This window comes from Pinus tabuliformis, chromosome 4_2 (assembly GCF_031772625.1).
Source record: "Pinus tabuliformis cultivar Carrire ecotype Pingquan chromosome 4_2, CPIR1, whole genome shotgun sequence".
Lineage (NCBI taxonomy): Eukaryota > Viridiplantae > Streptophyta > Pinopsida > Pinales > Pinaceae > Pinus > Pinus tabuliformis.
Window position 1 is genome coordinate 779,975,825 of NC_142304.1, and position 21,203 is coordinate 779,997,027.

General features: G+C 40.3%; 1 protein-coding gene across 1 annotated transcript; it reads left to right on the forward strand.

Annotated features, from left to right (window-relative positions):
* The first annotated feature begins 7,400 nt into the window (after positions 1-7,400).
* LOC149171971 (uncharacterized) lies at positions 7,401-20,945 on the forward strand. The gene is made up of 4 exons (XM_089426153.1): positions 7,401-8,838; positions 8,988-9,080; positions 19,582-20,349; positions 20,620-20,945. The coding sequence occupies exons 1-4, from the start codon at positions 7,401-7,403 to the stop codon at positions 20,943-20,945; spliced, it is 2,625 nt and encodes an 874-aa protein (XP_089282279.1).
* Positions 20,946-21,203: the final 258 nt, after the last annotated feature.

Consider the following 21,203-nt stretch of genomic DNA (forward strand, 5'->3'; position numbering starts at 1 on the left):
TTTCCTTAAGGATTGCGTAGTTAGATAAGAGGTTATAGTGAGTGTGATGAGGCCAATTCACACGTGTGACATCATTGGAACCCAAGAAAAATTGCACAAGGAAATAGGAGGCTTAGAGGGCTTGAGGAGGACATATACTATGTCTATTCAGTTTGTGAGCCGTATCGTTTGATTGCAGAGAGAGTAGGATAGCTTGAGAGCTGATTCTTTTTGTAACATGAACAAGATTTCCACTTGTATGATAATACAGAGTTTGGGTTTTAGGCTGAGGCTTTCCCCGTTATATTTCTTCTGTGTTATGTGTGATTGATTTCTCATTCTCAGTTATATGTGTTCTCTTGATCTTGCTCAATTCGATTAAGCTTCCGCAAAGTGTTGTAGAAGTAGATCTTGTATTGTGTTTTAGAATATTACATAATCTGTTGATCTACAGTGGGAATTTCTACATGGTAAGGTGATCAAGGCGAAGAACAATATACAAGAAGTAGAAGTTTGAAGTTTGGTTCCTGAAGTTAAAAATCAAGTTCTTATCACATCTCAATTTCACCTATGGTGTTCAGTGGTTTAAGACTTGAGTATGCCCTTGATGGCAGCTCGAATTATGTAGCTTGGAAGGATCGCATGGAGGCAGTATTAGAGGATAACAGTCTAAAGGACTTCATTTTTCAAGAAATCCCCAAGTCGATTGATGCTACTCAACTGGCGGAATGGAAGAAATGTGTGGCTAGAGCAAGGAGAATCCTCCTGGACAGAGTTCGAGACCACATTGTCTTGAGCCTCCATGGGAAGGAGACATCATTTTCGATGTGGAAAACATTGAAAGATTTATATCAGAACAGCAGTGATCAGAGGAAGTTGGCACTAAAAGACAAGCTTCGTAAGATCAAGTGTGAAAAGGGCGACACGATCTCTAAATATCTGAACAAGCTCACCACTTGTAGGGATGAGCTTGGAATTTTAGGGATCATGACCGTTGATGATGACATGGTGAGTCTTGTAGTCCCCAGTCTTCCTAAGAGTTGGCATAGCTACCAAGACTCGGTTAATGGAAGAGAAAAACTGCCAGATTGGGAACGACTTTCGTCAGATTTGATGAAGGAGGAAATAAGAAGAAGCACCAGAGATGGATCCTCATCGAAGCAAGATGATGAGGAAAATCTAGCCTTAGCGAGTAAGGCGAGGAAAGGGAAAGGGAAGGCATCCCATCTCAAATCTGGTTCTTCCCATGGTGGGAAGAAGATTGACAAATCGAAAGTGTGATGCTTTCATTGTCATGAAGTGGGCCATTATGCTACAAATTATCCACAGAAGAAATCCAAGAAGGGTTCCTCGAAGGGATCTGATAGTGAGGCACTGGCCTCACAGTTTGAGTTGGATTTCTCGCTTATTGCATGCATGGTTTCATCCATGGTGGGATGTGTGTGGTACCTGGACAGTGGAGCCTCATTCCACATGTCAAGTGATAAGAATATTTTCAGTACCTTGGAGGAGAAGGATCTCCAGATGCGGATCGAGATGGGCGACGATGGAAAGTACCATGTTTCAGGTGAAGGTACGATTTTGTTTTAGAGGGAGCATGGAGCTCCCCTCACCCTGATTGTTGTAAATTATGTTCCAGGTCTGAAGAAGAATCTTGTGTCTGTCACTATGCTAAAAGATAAAGGCTATGATGTAGTCTTTAGTCAAGGAAAGGTATTCCTGAGGCATATTGGTACTGGACAGAAAAAGAGAATAGGGATTCAAGTCAAGAATCCCTACAAGTTGGAGGTAGACGACTATGCTACTTTGAGTTCCAAAGTTGAGATGGTGCAAAGCCAACATGTTTGCGAGCTATGGCATAGAAGACTGGGCTACTTGCACCATGGATTCCTGAAGATCATGCAACAAATTTCTACCGGATTACCCAAGGGAAAACATGAGCAGGCGACTACATGCAAAGGTTGTACCTTGGGTAAGTATGCGAAATCTTCCTTTCCGGATTGAGACAGTAGAGCTGGAGCAATCCTGGAGAGAGTTCACTCAGATGTTTTTGGGCCCTTCTCTATAGCCTCCACCGCTAAAAAAAGGTACTATGTTATTGTTATTGATGATTTTTCTCGTAGATGCTGGATCTACTTTATGCAAAAGAAGGATCAGACCTTATTGAGTTTTTGTGAGTTTAAAGCCTTGGCAGAGAAAGAATCAAGAAAGAAAATAAAAGCCTTGCGTAGCGACAATGGTGGAGAGTATGTCTCCCAAGAGTTTAAAGACTTATGCACTGCAAAAGGTATTAAATGGGAATTGATGGAACCCCATAACCCACAGCAGAATGGGGTGGCCGAAAGGAAGAACAAATCAATTGTGGGAGCAGCTCGAGCGATGTTACATGACTAAAGCCTACCACTGCATTTGTGGGCTGAGGCATGCAATACAATATTATACATGTAGAACAAAAGCCCGCACCGTATAATGGGGATGAAGACACCTATGGAGGCCTATTCTGGGAAGCAACCTGATGTAAGTCACTTCTAAATCTTTGGATCATTAGTTTACTATCATGCGACCAAAGATGCCAGGAAGAAGCTAGACCCAACAACTAAGTTGGGAATACTTGTGGGCTACACGGATACACCCCACAACTATTGGGTGTACCTACCTTCCACTCAGAGGATTGTGGTACATAGGGATCTGAAGTTCGACGAGCAGAAATCCATGTGCTTATCACTTAATAGGGAGCTTGAGTTGCATGCAGATGAGGATCATTCAGTTCCTAAGGAGGAGGAGCCTCAGATTGATGTGGTGCAGCTGCATGCAAAGGATCCGGGAGTGGAGACATCCACTCATGCTTATACTTCCAGAGATGGGCAGAAATACTCAAGGGAAGCTGACAGGTTGATGCTGGATGCACAGGAGAATATGGGACAACCATCTTCTCAACGCAAACAGAGGAGGTCGCCCGAGCGGTACACTGGGTACATGGCCCTGGTTGGGGAGTGTGTAGATACTGAACCTTCTTCATTCGAGAGGTTGTGCAGCAACCGGTCTAGGTTGATGCAATGGTAGAGGAGTATGACTCTATCATTCAGAACAGTGTGTGAGATGTTGTCCCAAGGCCTCAGGGCAAGTCAGTGGTGAGTTCCAAATGGCTTTACAAGGTAAAGCAGGCAGCTAATGGCAGTGTTGAGAAACATAAGGCAAGGTTTGTTGCCCGAGGTTTCTCACAGGTCAAGGGGATCGACTACGATGAGACTTTTGCTCCAGTAGTAAGGTACTCATCAATTAGGTCGATGTTGGCACTATCAACTCAGATGGGGTGGAATATCCACTAGATAGATGTGAAGACAACATTTCTCAATGGGAAGATTGAGGAGGAGGTGTACATTGAGCAGCCAGAGGGTTTTGAGACCTTCGATCGTGAGTTGCATGTGTGCAGACTCAAGAGGGATTTGTATGGGCTGAAGCAAGCACCCCGTGCTTAGTACGCCAGGATCGACAACTATTTCACCAGTTTGGGCTTCGCCAAGAGTGAAGCTGATGTGAACCTTTACCACATCATGGTAGAAGGTAAACCATTGATCATTGTTCTTTGTGTCGATGATCTGATTTTGACAGGTGATGATCAATTGATATAGTCTTGCAAGGAGGACCTTGCAAGAGAGTTCGAGATGAAGGACATGGGCCTTATGCACTACTTTCAAGGCATGGAGGTGTGGCAGAAAGATGGGGAAGTATTTGTGTCTCAAGGCAAGTATGCCAATGAGATACTTAGGCACTTTCACATGGAGAAGTGAAAGCCCATGCAGACTCCTCTAGCTGGGAACTGGAGGAAGGAGGATGCTACTTCAAGTGAGGTAGTAGCTGCTACTGTTTATCGACAGTTGGTGGGTTCACTTATGTATCTGGTGAACACACAACCTGGCTTATGCTTTGCCATGAACCAGCTAAGGCAAGCTATGGTTCAGCCTACCAAGATGTTTTGGAAGGTAGCGAAGCATGTGCTGAGATACCTCAGAGGCACATCTCAGTATGGATTGTGGTATAGAGAGACAGAGGGAGTGAAGCTTCAGGGCTTCACAGATGCAGATTGGGCAGGGATTCCATCAGACTGGAAGAGCACTTCTGGATGAATCTTCAACCTTGGCTCAGTTGTAGTTTCCTGGTATAGCAAGAAACAGAGATCAGTTGCACTTAGCTCAGCAGAGGCTGAATACATGGCTGCTAGTCAGGCTGCATGTGAGGCCATTTGGATGCGGAAGATTCTAGTGGGATTGTTTGGTCAGAGGATGGATCCTACAATGATCTATAGCAATAACCAGAGTTGTATCAAACTCTTTGAGAATCCAGTTTTTCATGACAGGTCCAAGCACATAGATATCCGGTATCACCATCTTCGAGACTGTGTGGTCAAGAGGATCATGTTGTTGGTGTATTTTTCAACCGAGGAAAGGGATGGAGATATCTTGACTAAGGCATTTTCAAGATGCAAGTTCAAGTTCCACAGAGACAGGATTGGGGTTACTGATAATCCCTTTCATGTTGAGAGGGAGTGTTGAAAATAGCAACAAGAAATGCTAAAAATAGAATTGCTAAAAATGGCATTGCTATAAATAGCAGTTCAATCAGCGTTGATCTTAGCAACAATGGATGGAAAAATAGAAGTGCTAAAAATAGCATTATATAAATAGCATTTCGGGATACCTTCCTATTTTAGTCAATCCCTATGCTAAAATAGTGAAGTAAAATTCGAATTTGATCTTAGCAGTACTTTGTAAATTAATTAATTAATTCATCTTGAGTTAATTAGTTAAGGAAAATCAAACTTGAAGTCTATGTGGGGAAATGCAACCGTTTCTCCATTAATTGAGGAATTTATCCATCAGTTAAAGAGATAAGAGTGAGTTGTAATATTGAGTTGTCATTAGTTGACTTAGTTAACTGAGTGAAGTCCAATTAGATTAATTCAAACAGTTTGTTGAATTAATGTAAGTTTAGTTAGTTAATGCTTGCATGCATGTAACTACTGCACTTCAGATAACTTAGTATTCTCTCATAAATAACCCATGCATGTCAGTTCAGTCAGAGACCCAGTTGAGATCAGATGGAGGGGCATTGCACTATCAGTTGCTAGAATATTCCATTGTGAATATTCCTTGCATGCAGAAGGAATTCTTTCCTTGAGGATTGCACAGTTAGATTAGAGGTTATAGTGAGTGTGATGAGGTCAATTCACACATGTGACATCATTGGGCCCCAAGAAAAATTGCGCAAGGAAATAGGAGGCTTGGAGAGCTTGAGGATGACATATACTATGTCTATTCAGTCTGTGAGCTCTATTGTTTAATTGCAGAGAGAGCAGGATATCTTGAGAGCTGATCCTTTTGGTAACTTGAACAAGATTTCCACTTGTATGATAATACAAAGTTGGGGTTTTAGGCTAAGGCTTTCCCCGTGATATTTTTGCTTTGTTATGTGCGATTGATTTCTCATTCTCAGTTATATGTGTGTTCTTGATCTTGCTCAATTCGATTAAGCTTCCGCAGAGTGTTGTAGAAGTAGGTCTTGTATTGTGTTTTATAATATTACATAATTTGTTGATCTACAGTGGGAATTTCTATATAGACCATATATTTTAGGGAAAATTTTAAGGTCTAATATTTGCAGGTGGGCTAATTTTCCATGCTTTTCCCAAAAGAAATTGCTAATTTCCATTTATTTGAAAATTGATTTGCCCAAATTTTATATTATAAAATTATCTTACCCTAAAAATCACCAAAATTTAATATATACTAAATAGAATAATTAGAAACCTAAATATTTTTACAAAAACATCATAATTTCTTTTACAATTTACATATTAGGGACTAGTAAGATTCACCAAGTTTTCTAAGCTCGAAGATAAACTTCCATTCTTAAATTTTTTTGTGATATATTTCATATGCAATGGGTGTTGTTCATAGGTACATAGAAAATCCAAGAAGAGCATTGAATTGTAGTGAAAAAGGTTCTTTGGTATCTTAGAGGCACAAATGATTATTGCATTACCTTTAACATTTGTAGTAATTTTGGTTGGGGTTTTGTTGATTCATATTTTATAGGTGATTTGGATCTGAGTAGGTTTTTTTTAAGTTATGTTAGGTAGACTATATCATTGTTTCAAATGCCTACAAGGAGGCAACTTGGTTAAATGGTCTTTTGGATTAGCTTGAAAAAATGAAGGATGGTGTGATTGAATTTTGTGATAGTCGAAGTGTTATCCATTTGGATATCAATATAACTTATCATAGTACGACTAAGCATATGATATTAACTAATATTTTGTAAGAAATGTTATTGATGGAGATGGAGTAGATCTTAAAAATGTCCCTACTCAAGAAGTAGTATTGTTTGAGAAGCTATGGTGTTGTTTAGCTTCTCTTAGCTTACACATGGAGTGATGAATGGACATGGGAAAGACATAAGGTAATTGTTGTTAAGTAGATATTGTTACAATCTGTAACAACTATTAAATGAATTAATGTATTGTAAAAACATAAATTCACTTAATGTAAAATTTTAGTAATTTCTAAAAAATATTGGTTTGGAAAATATGTGATATTTTGTAGAATAAATGTATAAAATTATTTTTCTTCATTTAATTTTGCCCAACCTCAATTAATTATATATATATATATATATATATATATATATATATATTAATAAATAAAATTTTATTTTAGTATATCTAAATAAAATGTTAGATAATATAAACATAAAATATGCCCTTTTAATACGATTAGCATTAAAATCTTTTTAAATCTTGTATAAGGTTGGGTTATTTTTAAATTGGTTTTCATATTAATTTCATTAAATTATAATAGCCACACTTACCTTTCATTAAATCTAAAGAAAATTGACTATTTATTTCTAACATTTCAAATAGCCCACCCAGTATTATGGAAAATTAAATTACCCCTGACCGTTCAAATAATTTTGTGTACATTCTTTTATTTTTTCTGAAATTTCAGCGAAACCAAAAAATTCACGCTTTATCGGACGCCATTTAGAATAAATATTCCATTGTTCATTGCATTTTAATACTTTGAAACTTCATACTCCAAATTTCGAAGGGGGCGGGACTCGCAAGGCAATTCAGAGAATGAGCAATGCTGGTGAACAATGCAGATTGACCACGTTGTACGTGAAGCTATTTACGTCGCTATTGAGTATTTGAAATGGAAAATGGCAGACTGCTCACGGGAAGACTAAAGTGGACTAACGTTGCCGTTTTTCTCTTTTGCCTTCTGCGAAATTACGTCCTTTTTCCTATATGAAGGTCCAGTGCTTTGCATATTAAACATTTTTATTCTATGATACAAAGGAGAAGTCGACCTCCCTGGTTTTCTTACTCTGCTTCCATCCTCGACTCTGCTTTCGGTGACACTATGACTCTGCAACAATCTGCCATGCAGATCTCTGCTTTCCTCATTGCTTTGTTTCTATACCCATCATCAGCCATCTCCAACTCATCACTATTTGGAGATGGAAGGGTGTTGCTTTCAATGAAAGCAACAATGGACGATCCTAATTATATGTTAGATGGCTGGACACCGTCCAACCACACCACCCATTTCTCATCGATTGGCATCCATTGTGATCACCTCACGGGTCGAGTAGTGGCTCTAAATCTCTCCGACATGAATCTCTCAGGCTCATTTCCCAATCAGGTCACAGACTTATCATCCCTCCGTTTGCTAAACGTCTCTGAGAACTACCTCAATGGAAGCCTTCCCTCCCACGTATCAAAATTGAAGAACCTAGAGGTCCTAGACATCTCTTACAACTATTTGTCAGGGGCACTGCCACTGGATTTGAGCTCTCTCCAGAAACTCTCGTTGCTCAACGTCTCCTATAACTTCCTCAATGGAAGCCTTCCCTCGGACATATCAAAATTGAAGAACCTAGAGGTCCTAGACATCACTTACAACTCTTTGTCAGGGGCACTGCCACTGGATTTGATCTCTCTCGTTAAGCTCGAGCATCTTGATCTGTCATACAATATCTTCTCCGGCAGCATTCCCAGGGAGTATGGGAAGCTGAAAAATCTAGAATATCTTTCATTGTCGAGAAATTATTTGAGAGGAAGAATACCTGGAGAGCTTGGCAATTTGGGGAACTTGAAAGTGCTTTATCTGGGAAACTTCGGTGATAAAGGGAACGACTCCAACAGATTCAATGGAGGGATTCCTCCCGAGATAGGGAATTTGAGCAAGCTTGTGCATCTTGATATGGATGGTTGTGGTCTTAACGGTTCAATTCCTGCTGAGATTGGTGGTCTCAAAAATCTAGAGACAATGTATTTGGGAGAAAATGACCTCACTGGTGAAATACCTGCTGAGATTGGTGGTCTCAAAAATCTAGAGACAATGTATTTGCAAGAAAATGCCCTCACTGGTGAAATACCCGTGGAACTGTCGGAACTGAACAAGTTGAGAGAGCTGGAGCTTTCAGGCAATGGTCTACAAGGCGGGATTCCATATATGATTGGGAACTTGCAAAATCTGGAGGTTTTGCGACTTTCTTTAAACGATTTCACGGGTTTCCTGCCTCAGCAATTGGGCGTCAGTGGAAAGCTACAGGAAGTGGATGTTTCTTCTAACAGATTCACTGGTTCCATCCCTCTGAATCTCTGCAACGGCGGAAGGTTGCAGATGTTGGCTACAGAAATTAATTCCTTCATCGACGCGATTCCTAACTCTCTGGTCACGTGCAATTCTCTGGTTGAGGTCAGCATGGGGCAAAATCATTTAAACGGTTCGATTCCTGCAAACTTCCTGTATTTACCCAACCTGACTAGGATCGATTTGGGCAGCAATTATCTCAGTGGGACCATACCGGAGAAATTAATAATGTACCCTCCATGCTTATAACTATGGATCTGTCCGATAATCGTTTTAATGGTTCCCCTCCTTCATCCATAGGTAAATTATCTGCTTTGTACAGCCTCTTAATGGGTGGAAATCAATTAACAGGTGCGATTTCCAGGGAGATTGGGAACTGTTGTGCTCTGGCAGAAATTGATCTTAGCCAGAACGAGTTCAGAGGCCGCATCCCCTTCGAAATCTGTAAATGTGTTAGAAAATCTGCACAGATGAATCTAGCTAATAAAGGTTGAACACACAGCTTTGCAGAGCAAAAACACTAAAAGAAAATCGAAAGAAAAAAAAGAATGATTCATTCGAAAATATGTTACAATGCTCATGATAGAGCATCACTGGGTGAAAATCCCAAGGTAATGCACTATAGTGGTGATCAACGAGAAGACTCAACACCTACAACAAGTTCCGGAGATAACTAGTCAGTTGCGGAGTTAAAGAAGGAGCAAATCAAGGAGTAAATCATGCAAAAGGAATCTTGCATGCAATCCCATGCTCTAACTAAGAGTCTGCATGTAAGTGTGTACTAGTTCCAACATGCAAAAGGAATCTTGCATGCAGTCACATGCTCTAACTAAGAGTCTGCATGTAGGTGTGTAGTAGTTCCAACAGCCCCCCTGAACACCACTATGGGGAAAAATAGAAAATGGGCCCTGGCAACTAAGGCCAAAGGTCACCCAAAATACAGTGCAACTTGTACTAAAATTGAGGAAAGAGGGAAAACCTCGTGGGAAAAACCACCCCTCAAAATACAATGTAATCAAAAGAAAAGAGGAAGAAAAATACAGTTCCTAAGCAATCGTGTCCTTCACTCCAAGACGATCGTGCAAAGAGCAAAACTTCTGTTCAGTGAATGTCTTGGTGAAGATGTCTGTAGTCTGTTTTGCTGAAGGACAGAACTGCAAATCAATGACCCGATCATGTACTAAGTCTCTGATGTAGTGCATACGGATCTCTATGTGCTTCGTCTGTTGCCGCTGTACTGGATCCCTGCAAAATTTGAGAGTGCTCTGGTTGTCACACCAGATGATAATGGGTTGGTGGAACTGGATGACCAACTCAGTGAGGAAGTGTTGTAGCCACAGAGCCTGAATGGTGATGTTGACTACTCCTCGGTACTTAGCCTCAGCTGAAGAGAGAGCAATAGTAGCTTGCTTCTTGCTCGACCAACAGATAGGGCCAGATCCTAGACTGAGTGAATATCCGAAGGTGGACTTGTGATCAATGTTGTTTCCCGCCCAATCAGAATCTGTGAAGCCAAGGAGATTCAATGCAGTGCCTGCTGCATAGTGAATCCTGAAGGTGATGGTGCCCTGCACATATCGGAGGATGCGCTTGGAAGCATTCTAGTGTAGCTCATGCGGCTCTTGCATGTACCTGGAAACTGCCCCTACTGCATATGAGAGATCTGGTCTGGAGTGGGTGAGGTACAATAAGCTCCCCACTAGCTGTCGCTAGAGAGTGTTGTCAACTAATGGAGTGTCACCTCCATCCTCAAGGCAGACCCCAAACAGAAAAGGAGTCGGTGCTGGCTTGCAGTCAGTCATGCGAAATCTCTCGAGGAGATCCCGTGCATACTTAGCCTGAGAGAGTTTGATGCCTGTGGCATTCTGGCTGATCTCAAGACCAAGAAAGAAGTGTAATGGACCCATGTCCATCATCAAGAACCTATCATGCAAGGCCCTCTTGACTGTAGCAATGGTTGAAGCCGAGCTGCCAGTGATTAGGAGATCATCTACATACAAAACTAAGATAAGAAGAGAATCATGTGTCCTAAGCATGTAAATATTCGGATCAGACTTACATCTTTCAAAGTTTTGTGATAAGAGAAAAGAATCCATCTTCGTGTACCAAGCTCTCGGGGCCTGCTTAAGGCCGTAGAGAGATTTCTTTAGTCTGCAGACCAAAGATGAATCTTGAATGAAACCATGTGGTTGCTCCATGTAGATCTCCTCAGATAGGTCTCCGTGAAGAAAGGCACTCTTCACATCCATCTGATGTACTTCCCACCGCTGGGCAGCCGCAATGGCAAGTGTAAGGCGTATGGAATCCATCTTTGCTACTAGAGCAAAGGTCTCGTCATAATCAATGCCATGCACTTTTTGGAAGCCTTTGGCTACTAGCCTTGCTTTCCGTCTGGTGATTTGCCCATCTGCAGCACTCTTGGTCTTGTAGACCCATTTGCATCGGACAAGTTTCCTTCCTGAAGGAAGGGGGACCAGATCCCAAGTCTGGTTCTCGAGGAGGGAATTATACTCCTCCTCCATGGTGGACTCCCAAGATGGATGCCTAGCAACCTCAACATAAGACTGTGGATCAAAAGACTGAACCAAATGACAATGCCAGGAGGGCAATGGTTCAGTGGCAGTGAGGACAAGAGGAGGCTCAATAAACTCTGAGCTAGTCCTCTGCAGATCAGAATTATCCCCCACAAGACCATTCCTAACAGTTGGTTGGTCTTGTGCATATATCTCACGTAAGCTCCTTGTTCTCTGATTTATGACAGGGGAATATGATTCACTGCTGGAAGCCCGATCTGGGCTTGGATGTGGATCATCATTTGCATGCACTAGATTTGTATCTGAAGACTCTGTCTTTGCATCTGCATGCTCTTCCTCGGCATCTGCATGATCTGTATCTGCATTTGAATGCACTGAGTCATCATCTGGGACACGAGATAGATAAAAAGTGTATGCATGCGACGCTTGAGGTGCATGCGAGAGACTTTCCTCAAATTTGACACTTCGCTCAATGATGAGCTTGTCCGTAGAGGGAATCAGGAGTTGATATCCCTTCACACCATTAGGGTATCCAACAAATATGCACTCAATGCTCTGTGGATCAAGAGCTTTCCTCTTTTCAGAGGGGATCCGGGCCCATGCTCGAGAGCCGAAAACACGGAGGTGAGTGACCTCTGGTTTAGTGCGCTCCAAGCCTCAAAAGGGGTCTGATCCTTGACAGACCTATGAGGAGATCTGTTCTGGATGTAGTTAGCACAATTAAGTGCTTCGGCCCAGAGCTTATGAGGCAGTGACTTGGCATGCAACATGCAGGAAGCCATCTCTTTGAGAGATCGATTCTTTCTCTCAGCAACTTCGTTCTGCTGCAGAGTGTATGGAACTGTATACTGCAACTGTATGCCGGACTGAAGGCAAAGGTTCCGAAGTTTTGTGTTAACATATTCCCCCCCATTGTCTGTATGGAGGGCTTTGATCTTTCTCTCTAACTGTGTCTCAACTAGTGCTTTGAAATCTTCAAAGTGCTCAAAAACTTCAGATTTGTTCCTGAGAAGATACACCCAAGTATACCGTGAGAAATCATCAATAAATGTAAGCACATATCTTGCTTTGTTGATGGAAGGATGAGGAAAATGCCCCATGAGATCACTATGGATCAGATCTAGAGGAGAGGATGCTCTGTGAGTCTTGCCTGTGTCAAACTTTTCTCTGGGATGTTTGCCAAGAACACACCCTTCACAAACTCCTTTGGAGAAATTGATATTTGGCAAGCCTTCCACCATCTCATTCTTGCTTAACTGCTGCATATACCTGTAATTTAAGTGACCAAACCTCTCGTGCCAAAGCCTACTACTATCATCAGCATGTGTAAGCAATAAGGAGGATTCAGATTCAATAAATTCAGAAAATGTATACAGTCTGGCTCCATTGTTTACCTCACCAGTTGCAATTTTGGCATTGCTATGTAGATCATATATGTTCACTGCATCTGGAGTGAATTCCACTCTCTTTCCGGTGCCAGAATGAGTGATATGATAAATTGAAAGCAGGTTTACTGAAAGTTTTGTAACATGAAGCACATCTTCAAAGCTTCCGTGTAAAAGTTCCACTCTACCTTTTCCAGTGACCTCAATAGGTGAGTCATCTCCCATGAGGATGGGAGGTCCTTTGCATGCATCCAAAGAGGAATAGACTTCCTTTGCAGTAGCCATATGATGTGATGCACCAGAATCTATAATCCATGCATCAGGAGAAGAATTAATTGCAACTAAATCATGAAAATTGTTACCTTTCCGGTGTGGCGGATCCTCAGTTTTCTTCTTGGTGCCCTGAGGGATGTGGTCCCCAAGGTTTTGCTTCTGAAGAATTTCTGCCATTTGGTCAATTTTTTTTCTTCATGCAAGAGGATTCTAGATGGAATCCTCTTTGACAGTAGGTGCATCTGTTTCCTTTCTTCCCTTTCTCATTTCTCGAGCAGAGGAGTCATTGAAGGGCTTGGTGTACCCTTCCTTCTTTGGATGGGAATGTGTTTTTCCTTTGTCTTTTTGCTGCTGATTTTTCTAATTTGAATCAGATCTATGATTTTTATTGTGGCTGCCATCATGCACAGCAAGTGCATGTGCTTTTGGAGGTTTGATTTTCCCCATGCCAATGAGTTTATCTTGCTCAAAAATAAGGGACTCCATAAATTCTTTGAGAGAAGGCATAGTGTAGGTTTTACTTGCTGCGAGCCTTACTGAATGAAATGTAGACACAAAGATAGAGTATTCCGATCTGAGCTTTGACATAATAGAGAGAACTTGGCGACTCTCCTCCTTGGATTTGTCAATTCCACAACCCTTGAGTTGCAGCAATAGATCATTATATTTGGTGAAGAAGTCTTGAATTTTGTCATAGTTCCGTGGATCTAATGATAGCAGCTCCACTTCGAGCAGATGTCCTTTCATCTCATCCTGTTTCCCGTAGAGATCTTCAACCTTTTTCCAAATCTCATTGGGAGTATTGCAGGGAGATAGATGAAACTGCAACTCTGGAGAGATGCACATGCATATGGATCCGTGGGCTTCATCCATACGGTTGAGGTACTTGGATTTCTCTATGGCTGAAGTGGGTTCCACTTCTGTAGCCATGGTAATCCTGTACAACCCTTTATGATGAAGGTATCGAGCCATTTAGTCCTTCCATTCATGATAGTTGTATGGAGTTAGGATCGATACTTTGGGAAACTCCATTTTTCTGTCAATATTCGATCTCCAAGTAGTAATACTTGCAAAATAAAGTACTGGTGCGCCTTTTATCTAGCAACCTATGGGCTCTGATACCATGTAAATGTGTTAGAAAACCTGCACAGATGAATCTAGCTAGTAAAGGTTGAACACACAGCTTTGCAGAGCAAAAACACTAAAAGAAAATCGAAAGAAGAAAAGAATGATTCATTCGAAAATATGTTACAATGCTCATGATAGAGCATCGCTGGGTGAAAATCCCAAGTCAATGCACTATAGTGGTGATCAATGAGAAGACTCAACACCTACAACAAGTTCCGGAGATAACTAGTCAGTTGCGGAGTTAAAGAAGGAGCAAATCAAGGAGTAAATCATGCAAAAGGAATCTTGCATGCAATCCCATGCTCTAACTAAGAGTCCGCATGTAAGTGTGTACTAGTTCCAACATGCAAAAGGAATCTTGCATGCAGTCACATGCTCTAACTAAGAGTCTGCATGTAGGTGTGTAGTAGTTCCAACAAAATCTTCATGATGAAGAAACTCTACTATCTGAATGTATATGGAAATCGATTAGCAGGTCTGATTCCCAAGGAGATTAGTAATTGTAGTGCTCTGTCTATCATTGATCTTAGCTAGAACGAGTTCAAAGGCCGCATCCCTGTCGAAATCTACATGATGAACGTTCTCTACTCTCTGAATGTATCTAGAAATCAATTAGCAAGTACGATTCCCAGGGAGATTAGCAGCTGTAGTGATCTGGCAGTCGTTGATCTTAGCTAGAACGAGTTCCTAGCTCCCATTCCAGTGGAAATCTCCACCATGAGCTCTCTCTGTTGGGAATAATGCTTAATTAGTTATGTAAATTTCTATTTAGTGTTCTCTGGAAAAATAAGGCAGCAAATTGTTAGCTGCAGTAGTGCTGGAAATTAGCTGTGATGTCAGTAGATTTGTTTCAGAGTAGATTTTAGTAATAGTTGAGTAGATTTTAGTAATAGTTTTGCTATATAAGAATGTAGTTAATAGCTGAATTAATATATGAGATTTGCAGCATTTTTTAGCTCACACAGTAACTGTGTTTCTTAATTGTTTTATTTTTTTTTATGTATTTTTCTTCATAGTACTGTTGGCTTCTCAATTGGTTTGAAATAATTCATTTCATATTCTACAAGTGGTATCAGAGCAGGTAAAATAATTTTGGGTTAAAGTTGTATTGTTGAAATTTCGCCAAAGTTAATCATGTCGAATTCTAACCAGATGCTAGTTCCAGAATTTGATGGCAACGATTATGATTATTGGTGCATTAAGATGCTAACCTTTTTGATTGGAAAATATTTGTGGGAGCTTGTTGAATCAGGATATGAGGAGCCAGCTGATTGGAATGCTCTTATAGCTAATGAAAGAACAACAAGAAAGGAAGCAAGGAAGACGAATGCTCAGGCTTTTTTTCACATTCAGATAGCTCTTGATAAGAGCTTATTTCCAAGAATATCAGGAGCAAAAACTGCCAAAGTTGCCCGGGAGACTCTACAAGAAGCTTACCAAGGTAGTGATCAAGTTAAGGTGGTCAAGCTTCAAACATTGAGGCGAGAGTTCGAGAATTCGAAGATGCAAGAAGCTGAAAGTATCAGTGACTATTGTGTGAGAGTCAAAGATGTGGTCAATAAAATGGCTACACTTGGAGAAGCTATAAGTAATGAAGTTTTAATTAAAAAAGTATTGAGATCTTTAACACATAGATGGAATCATGTTGCAATAATCATGGAAGAAAGTAAGGATTTGACAAAACTACAGTTTGATGAATTGGTTGGATGTTTGATGTCTCATGAAGAAAGATTGAAGGAAAGTTTTGATGCTGTAGAGAAAGCTTTTTCCTCTAAATTACAAATTACAAAGAATGAAGATGCAAGTAGCAGCAATACCAAAAGCCATCAAGGTCAAGGTTAATGGCAAAGCCAAAATTATTCAAGAGGTAGAGGAAGTGGTGGCTCAAGTGGAAGAGGTAGTTTCAGAGGAAGAGGTGGAGGTAGATTTGATAAGAGAAATGTTAAATGTTACCATTGTAACAGGTATGGTCACTTTGAGAGAGAATGCAGATTGAAAGAAGGTAAAAATGCTAATTATGCTCAAGAAAATGGTGAGTATCCTCCAGATCACTTATTTTTATCTTATGCCAAAGGTGAAAATACTACTAAAGATGTTTGGTACCTAGATTCCGGATGCTCTAACCATATGACAGGGAATGAGAAGTTGTTTTCAGCAAAGGATGGAAGTTTCAAATCCAAGATCCAGCTTGGTGATGATAAATTATTGGAGGTTGCTGCCAAAGGAGCTATGGAGGTCCAAACAAAAGAAGGTACAAAGAGTATTCATGCCATTTATTATACTCCACAATTGAAGCATAATTTGTTGAGCGTTGGGCAGCTCTGTGAGAAAAAATATATAGTAGTCTTTGAAAATAAGACATGTACTATCTATGATAAGAATAAGGGAAATAGGGTGATCACTGTTGTGCCTATGATAAGAAATAGGATGTTTCCCTTGAGGTTTGATGAACATAACAGCAATCTTGCTAATATGGCTTATGAGGATTCAAGTTGGTTATGGCATCTGAGGTATGGGCATTTAAATTTTCAAAGTTTGAAGTTTCTAACCTCACATGCATTAGTTTGTGGTTTGCCCAAGGTAGAAGAGCATAAGGAGGTTTGTGAAGGATGTGCTAAAGGAAAGCATGCAAGGGAAAGGTTTCCAAAGGGAAGTGCATGGAGGGCTCATTACCCACTTCAGCTTGTTCATTCAGACATATGTGGTCCTATGCAGACTAAGAGTTTGGGTAAGTCATCATATTTCATCACTTTTATTGATGATTACTCACGAAATTGTTGGGTATATTTTTTGAAGGCCAAAAGTGAAGCCCTGGATACATTCAAGAAGTTCAAAGCCCTTGTAGAAAATGAGAGAGGGTGCAAGATCAAATGTTTGCGGACTGACCGTGGGGGAGAATTCTGCTCAAAAGCTTTCCAGAGTTATTGTGATATGAATGGCATCAGGAGGCAACATACTACAGCATACGCACCCCAGTAGAATGGCATAGTTGAAAGAAAAAATCGTACTGTGGTTGAAATGGCAAGATGCATGCTACAAACTAAGGGATTGAGCAACACTTATTGGGGAGATGCAGTTGCTACAGCAGTATACATCCTCAACCGTAGCCCCACCAGTGCACTGGAAAATATGACTCCTTATGAAGATTGGTATGGAAAAAGGCCTAATGTTAATCATTTCAAAGTTTTTGGTTGTTTGGCTTATGTGCATGCACCTGATCAGAATAGAAAAAAGTTAGATGCAAAGAGTGAGTTATGTATTTTTATTGGGTATAGTGAGACAAGCAAGGCTTATAAATTGTATAATCCTCTAACTAACAAGCTTATTGTCTCAAGAGATGTAATTTTTTATGAAGGGGGAGTTTATGGTCATCAAAAAGGCCATGTTGAGAAGACAAAATCTATTTTGAATGATGATATAATTGTTGATAATGATCATGAGCAGCCAACTAATGTTTCTGTAACTAGTGGCTTAACTCCACCAAGCAGCCCTTCATCAATTTCTTGAACAACAAGTTCAAGTCCAACTTATTCTCCAAGTTCTACAAGGAAGGTAAGAAGATTGAGTGATATTTATGAAAGGAGTGCAAATCAAGCACATAAAGAAAGCCCAATAGGTGAGATAGTCAATTTTGCTTTATTAGCCAAGGCTGAATTTGAACCATTATGTTTTGAAGATGCATGTACTAATGAGGTTTGGATGCAAGCCATGCAAGAAGAGATGGATTCCATTCAAAGGAATGACACTTGGAAGTTGACAGAGCTTCCACATGACAAGAAAAAGATTGGCACCAAATGGGTCTATAAGACTAAATTTAACAGTGATGGGAGTGTTGAAAGACACAAAACAAGATTAGTTGCTAAAGGATTCACACAGAAGTATGGAATTGATTATGAAGAGACATTTGCACCAGTAGCAAGACAAGAGACCATTAGAATGTTGATTTCATTAGCAGCTCATAAAAAGTGGAGCATACATCATATGGATGTGAAAAGTGCCTTCTTGAATGGGTACTTAGAAGAGGAAGTATATGTGGAGCAGCCACAAGGTTTTGAAGTGGAAGGAAAGGAGAATAATGTCTACAAGTTGAAGAAGGCTTTGTATGGCCTTAAGCAAGCACCAAGAGCGTGGTATGCAAGGATTGATTGATACTTTCAGGAAAATGGCTTCCAGAGAAGTAAGAATGATCCTACCCTTTACTACAAACAAGAAGGTATTGATATTTTAATCATAAGTTTGTATGTTGATGATCTATTGTATATGGGTAGTAGTTCTAAGATGAGTGATAAATTCAAAGCTGCTATGATGAATGAATTTGAGATGAAAGATCTAGGCATCATGAAATATTTTCTAGGAATGGAGGTTTATCAAAGTAAGGATGAGATTTTCATTTGTCAGACAAAGTATGCACAGGATATGCTAAATAAATTTGATATGCTTGATTGTCATCCATCCCCTACTCCAAGTGCTCATGGAGAGGTGTTATGTAGAGATGATGGTGCTGATTTAGTTGATGAGAAAACTTACAGAAGTATTGTGGGGAGCTTCATATTTCTAACCCACACAAGGCCTGATATTACATAATCAGTTTCACTTGTTTCAAGGTATATGACAAATCCATCTCAAATACATATGAAGGCAGCAAAGAGGATTTTAAGGTATGTGAAAGGCACTCTAAATTTTGGTATTCATTACTACTCTTCTGAAAAGTTCAATCTTGTTGGATTTAGTGATTCAGATTGGGGAGGTAGTCTTGATGACCGTAAGTCCACGTCTGGAAATTGTTTCTCTTTTGGTTCTCGTTTGATTACATGGAGCTCAAAAAAACAAAGCATTGTTGCCCTCTCATCCACAGAAGCGGAGTATGTTGCAGTTACTTCAGCAGGTACACAAGCTCTTTGGCCCAAAATTTTTTTGGAAGAAATTGGAGAAAAACAAGTTCAGCCTACAGTGATTTATTGTGATAATGTAAGTGCCATCAAGTTAGCAAAGAATCCATTTCATCACAGCAGGACAAAGAATTTTGACCTGAAATATCACTTCATTAGAGATTTAGAGATTTGGTGCAGAAGAAGGATATTAAATTGAAGCATATAAAGACTCAACATCAACTAGCAGATATCTTCACCCAAGCAGTTGCAAAAGATCAGTTTTTAGCACTACGAGATAAGATAGTAAATCCTCATTAATCATTAATGGGGAGTGTTGGGAATAATGCTTAATTAGTTATGTAAATTTCTATTTAGTGTTCTCTGCAAAAATAAGGCAGCAAATTGTTAGCTGCAGTAGTGCTGGAAATTAGCTGTGATGTCAGTAGATTTGTTTCAGAGTAGATTTTAGTAATAGTTTTGCTATATAAGAATGTAGTTAATAGCTGAATTAATATATGAGATTTGCAGCATTTTTTAGCTCACACAGTAACTTGTTTATTAATTGTTTTATTTTTTATGTATTTTTCTTCATAGTAGTGTTGGCTTCTCAATTGGTTTGAAATAATTCATTTCATATTCTACACTCTCAAGTTTCTGAATGTATCTAGAAATCATTTGAATGAGAGTATTCCTGTCGAATTACAGAACATGCAGAACTTGATCCAACCTGATTTCTCTTACAATAACTTTTCAGGTATTATTCAAGAGGGTAGTCGGTTTTTATATTTGGATCCAAGACCACAGTTGGGCAATTGCACTTCGCGAGGCCAAGCCCACCGTAAGCATGGCCTTCTCTTAGTGCTGGCACCTCCGCTCTTCTGTTTGCTGCTTTTGGTAGTTGGGGCAGCCATATATAAAGGTAGAGCTAGGGCCGTCAAGAAAATAGTGGACACCAGGTTTTGGGAAATGACGACCTTCCAAAAGCTGGACTTTGGCAGCGATGATGTTGTAAACTGCCTAAAAGAAGACAATGTCATCGGGAAAGGAGGAGAGGGAGTCGTGTATCGAGGCCAACAAATTGCAGTGAAGAAACTTACGCGGCTTGGCATGGGTTCTTCAACTGATCATGGATTCTCTGCAGAAGTCAAGACTCTCGGCAAAATCCGGCATAGGCACGTAGTGACATTGCTGGCCTTTTGCTCCAATCATGATACTAATCTTCTGGTGTATGAATACATGCCTAACGGAAGTCTGGGGGAGGTGCTCCAAGGAAGCAATGGAAGGGATCTGCAATGGAATAGTAGATACAAAATTGCAGTGGAGGCTGCCAAGGGATTGCGCTATCTTCACCACGACTGTTGGCCCCTTATCCTGCATCGAGATGTCAAGTCAAACAATATACTTTTGGACTCCAATTTTGAAGCCCGTGTCGCAGATATTGGGCTGGCCAAGTTATTGCGTCATTCAGGTACCTCGGAATGCATGTCCTCAATTGCAGGCTCTTTTGGCTACATAGCTCCAGGTAAATTGCTGTTTCATTCTCTATCATTTTTTATTTTTTGTCCTCATATGAGTCGCTGCTTTTTGAGATTCCACGGACAGTTCAAGAAGCTTAAGGATATGTTTTCCCATTGTAACAAGGAATCGATTTTGTCCGAGCGATCATTTCTATCAAAAGACCCACATTTAAATAAATAGAAAATAGTGTCCCAAAACAACTCTTTACAGGGGAAAGTGCTGCAATTACCATTTTATCTGATAATTTTCTTTGTGATAATTATTGAATTGACAGAATATGTGTACACTCTAAAAGTGGACGAGAAGAGCGACATATATAGCTTTGGAGTGGTGCTGCTTGAACTGATTACGGGCAAACGGCCTATGGGAGAATGCGAATTTGAAGAGGGAATGAACCTTGGCGGTTGGGTGAAGAAGATGACGAGGTTAGAGAGAGGAAGAGTTAGGGAGATTATAGATCCGAAGCTGAGCGACTTTCCAATGGAGGAGGCCATACATATGTTCTTCGCGGCCTTACTCTGCTTGCAAGAACAGCCTGTGCGTAGACCCAGCATGCACCAGATAGTGTATATGCTGACACACTGTAAGCCCATCCATTAAATGAAGGAATCGAAGAAGTGGCGAGTATTGGTCCCTCACCCAGTGATTACTGGTATGCATGTCATGTTTTTTAATTTATTTATGGTTCTTTTAAATACTATAATAAGTTTGTCATTTATGAACTGGTAAAAAATTGAAAACCTTTGATGGTGTCCATAAATAGTATTCCGTCCATCAATGTCCATAAATTTTCTCTGGCACAGCTGGCATCATGGGCGTAAACCTTTCAGTTTTCGCCTGGTGAAATCGAGATATCTT

What these genes read in the sequence shown, in the direction of transcription:
- LOC149171971 (XM_089426153.1), top strand. Translation starts at nt 7,401, where the DNA reads ATGACTCTGCAACAATCTGCCATGCAGATCTCTGCTTTCCTCATTGCT. An exon ending in TTTGGGCAGCAATTATCTCA is followed by an intron (nt 8,839 to 8,987) that starts GTGGGACCATAC and finishes ATCAATTAACAG; the next exon opens with GTGCGATTTCCAGGGAGATT. An exon ending in TTTTGGCTACATAGCTCCAG is followed by an intron (nt 20,350 to 20,619) that starts GTAAATTGCTGT and finishes TTGAATTGACAG; the next exon opens with AATATGTGTACACTCTAAAA.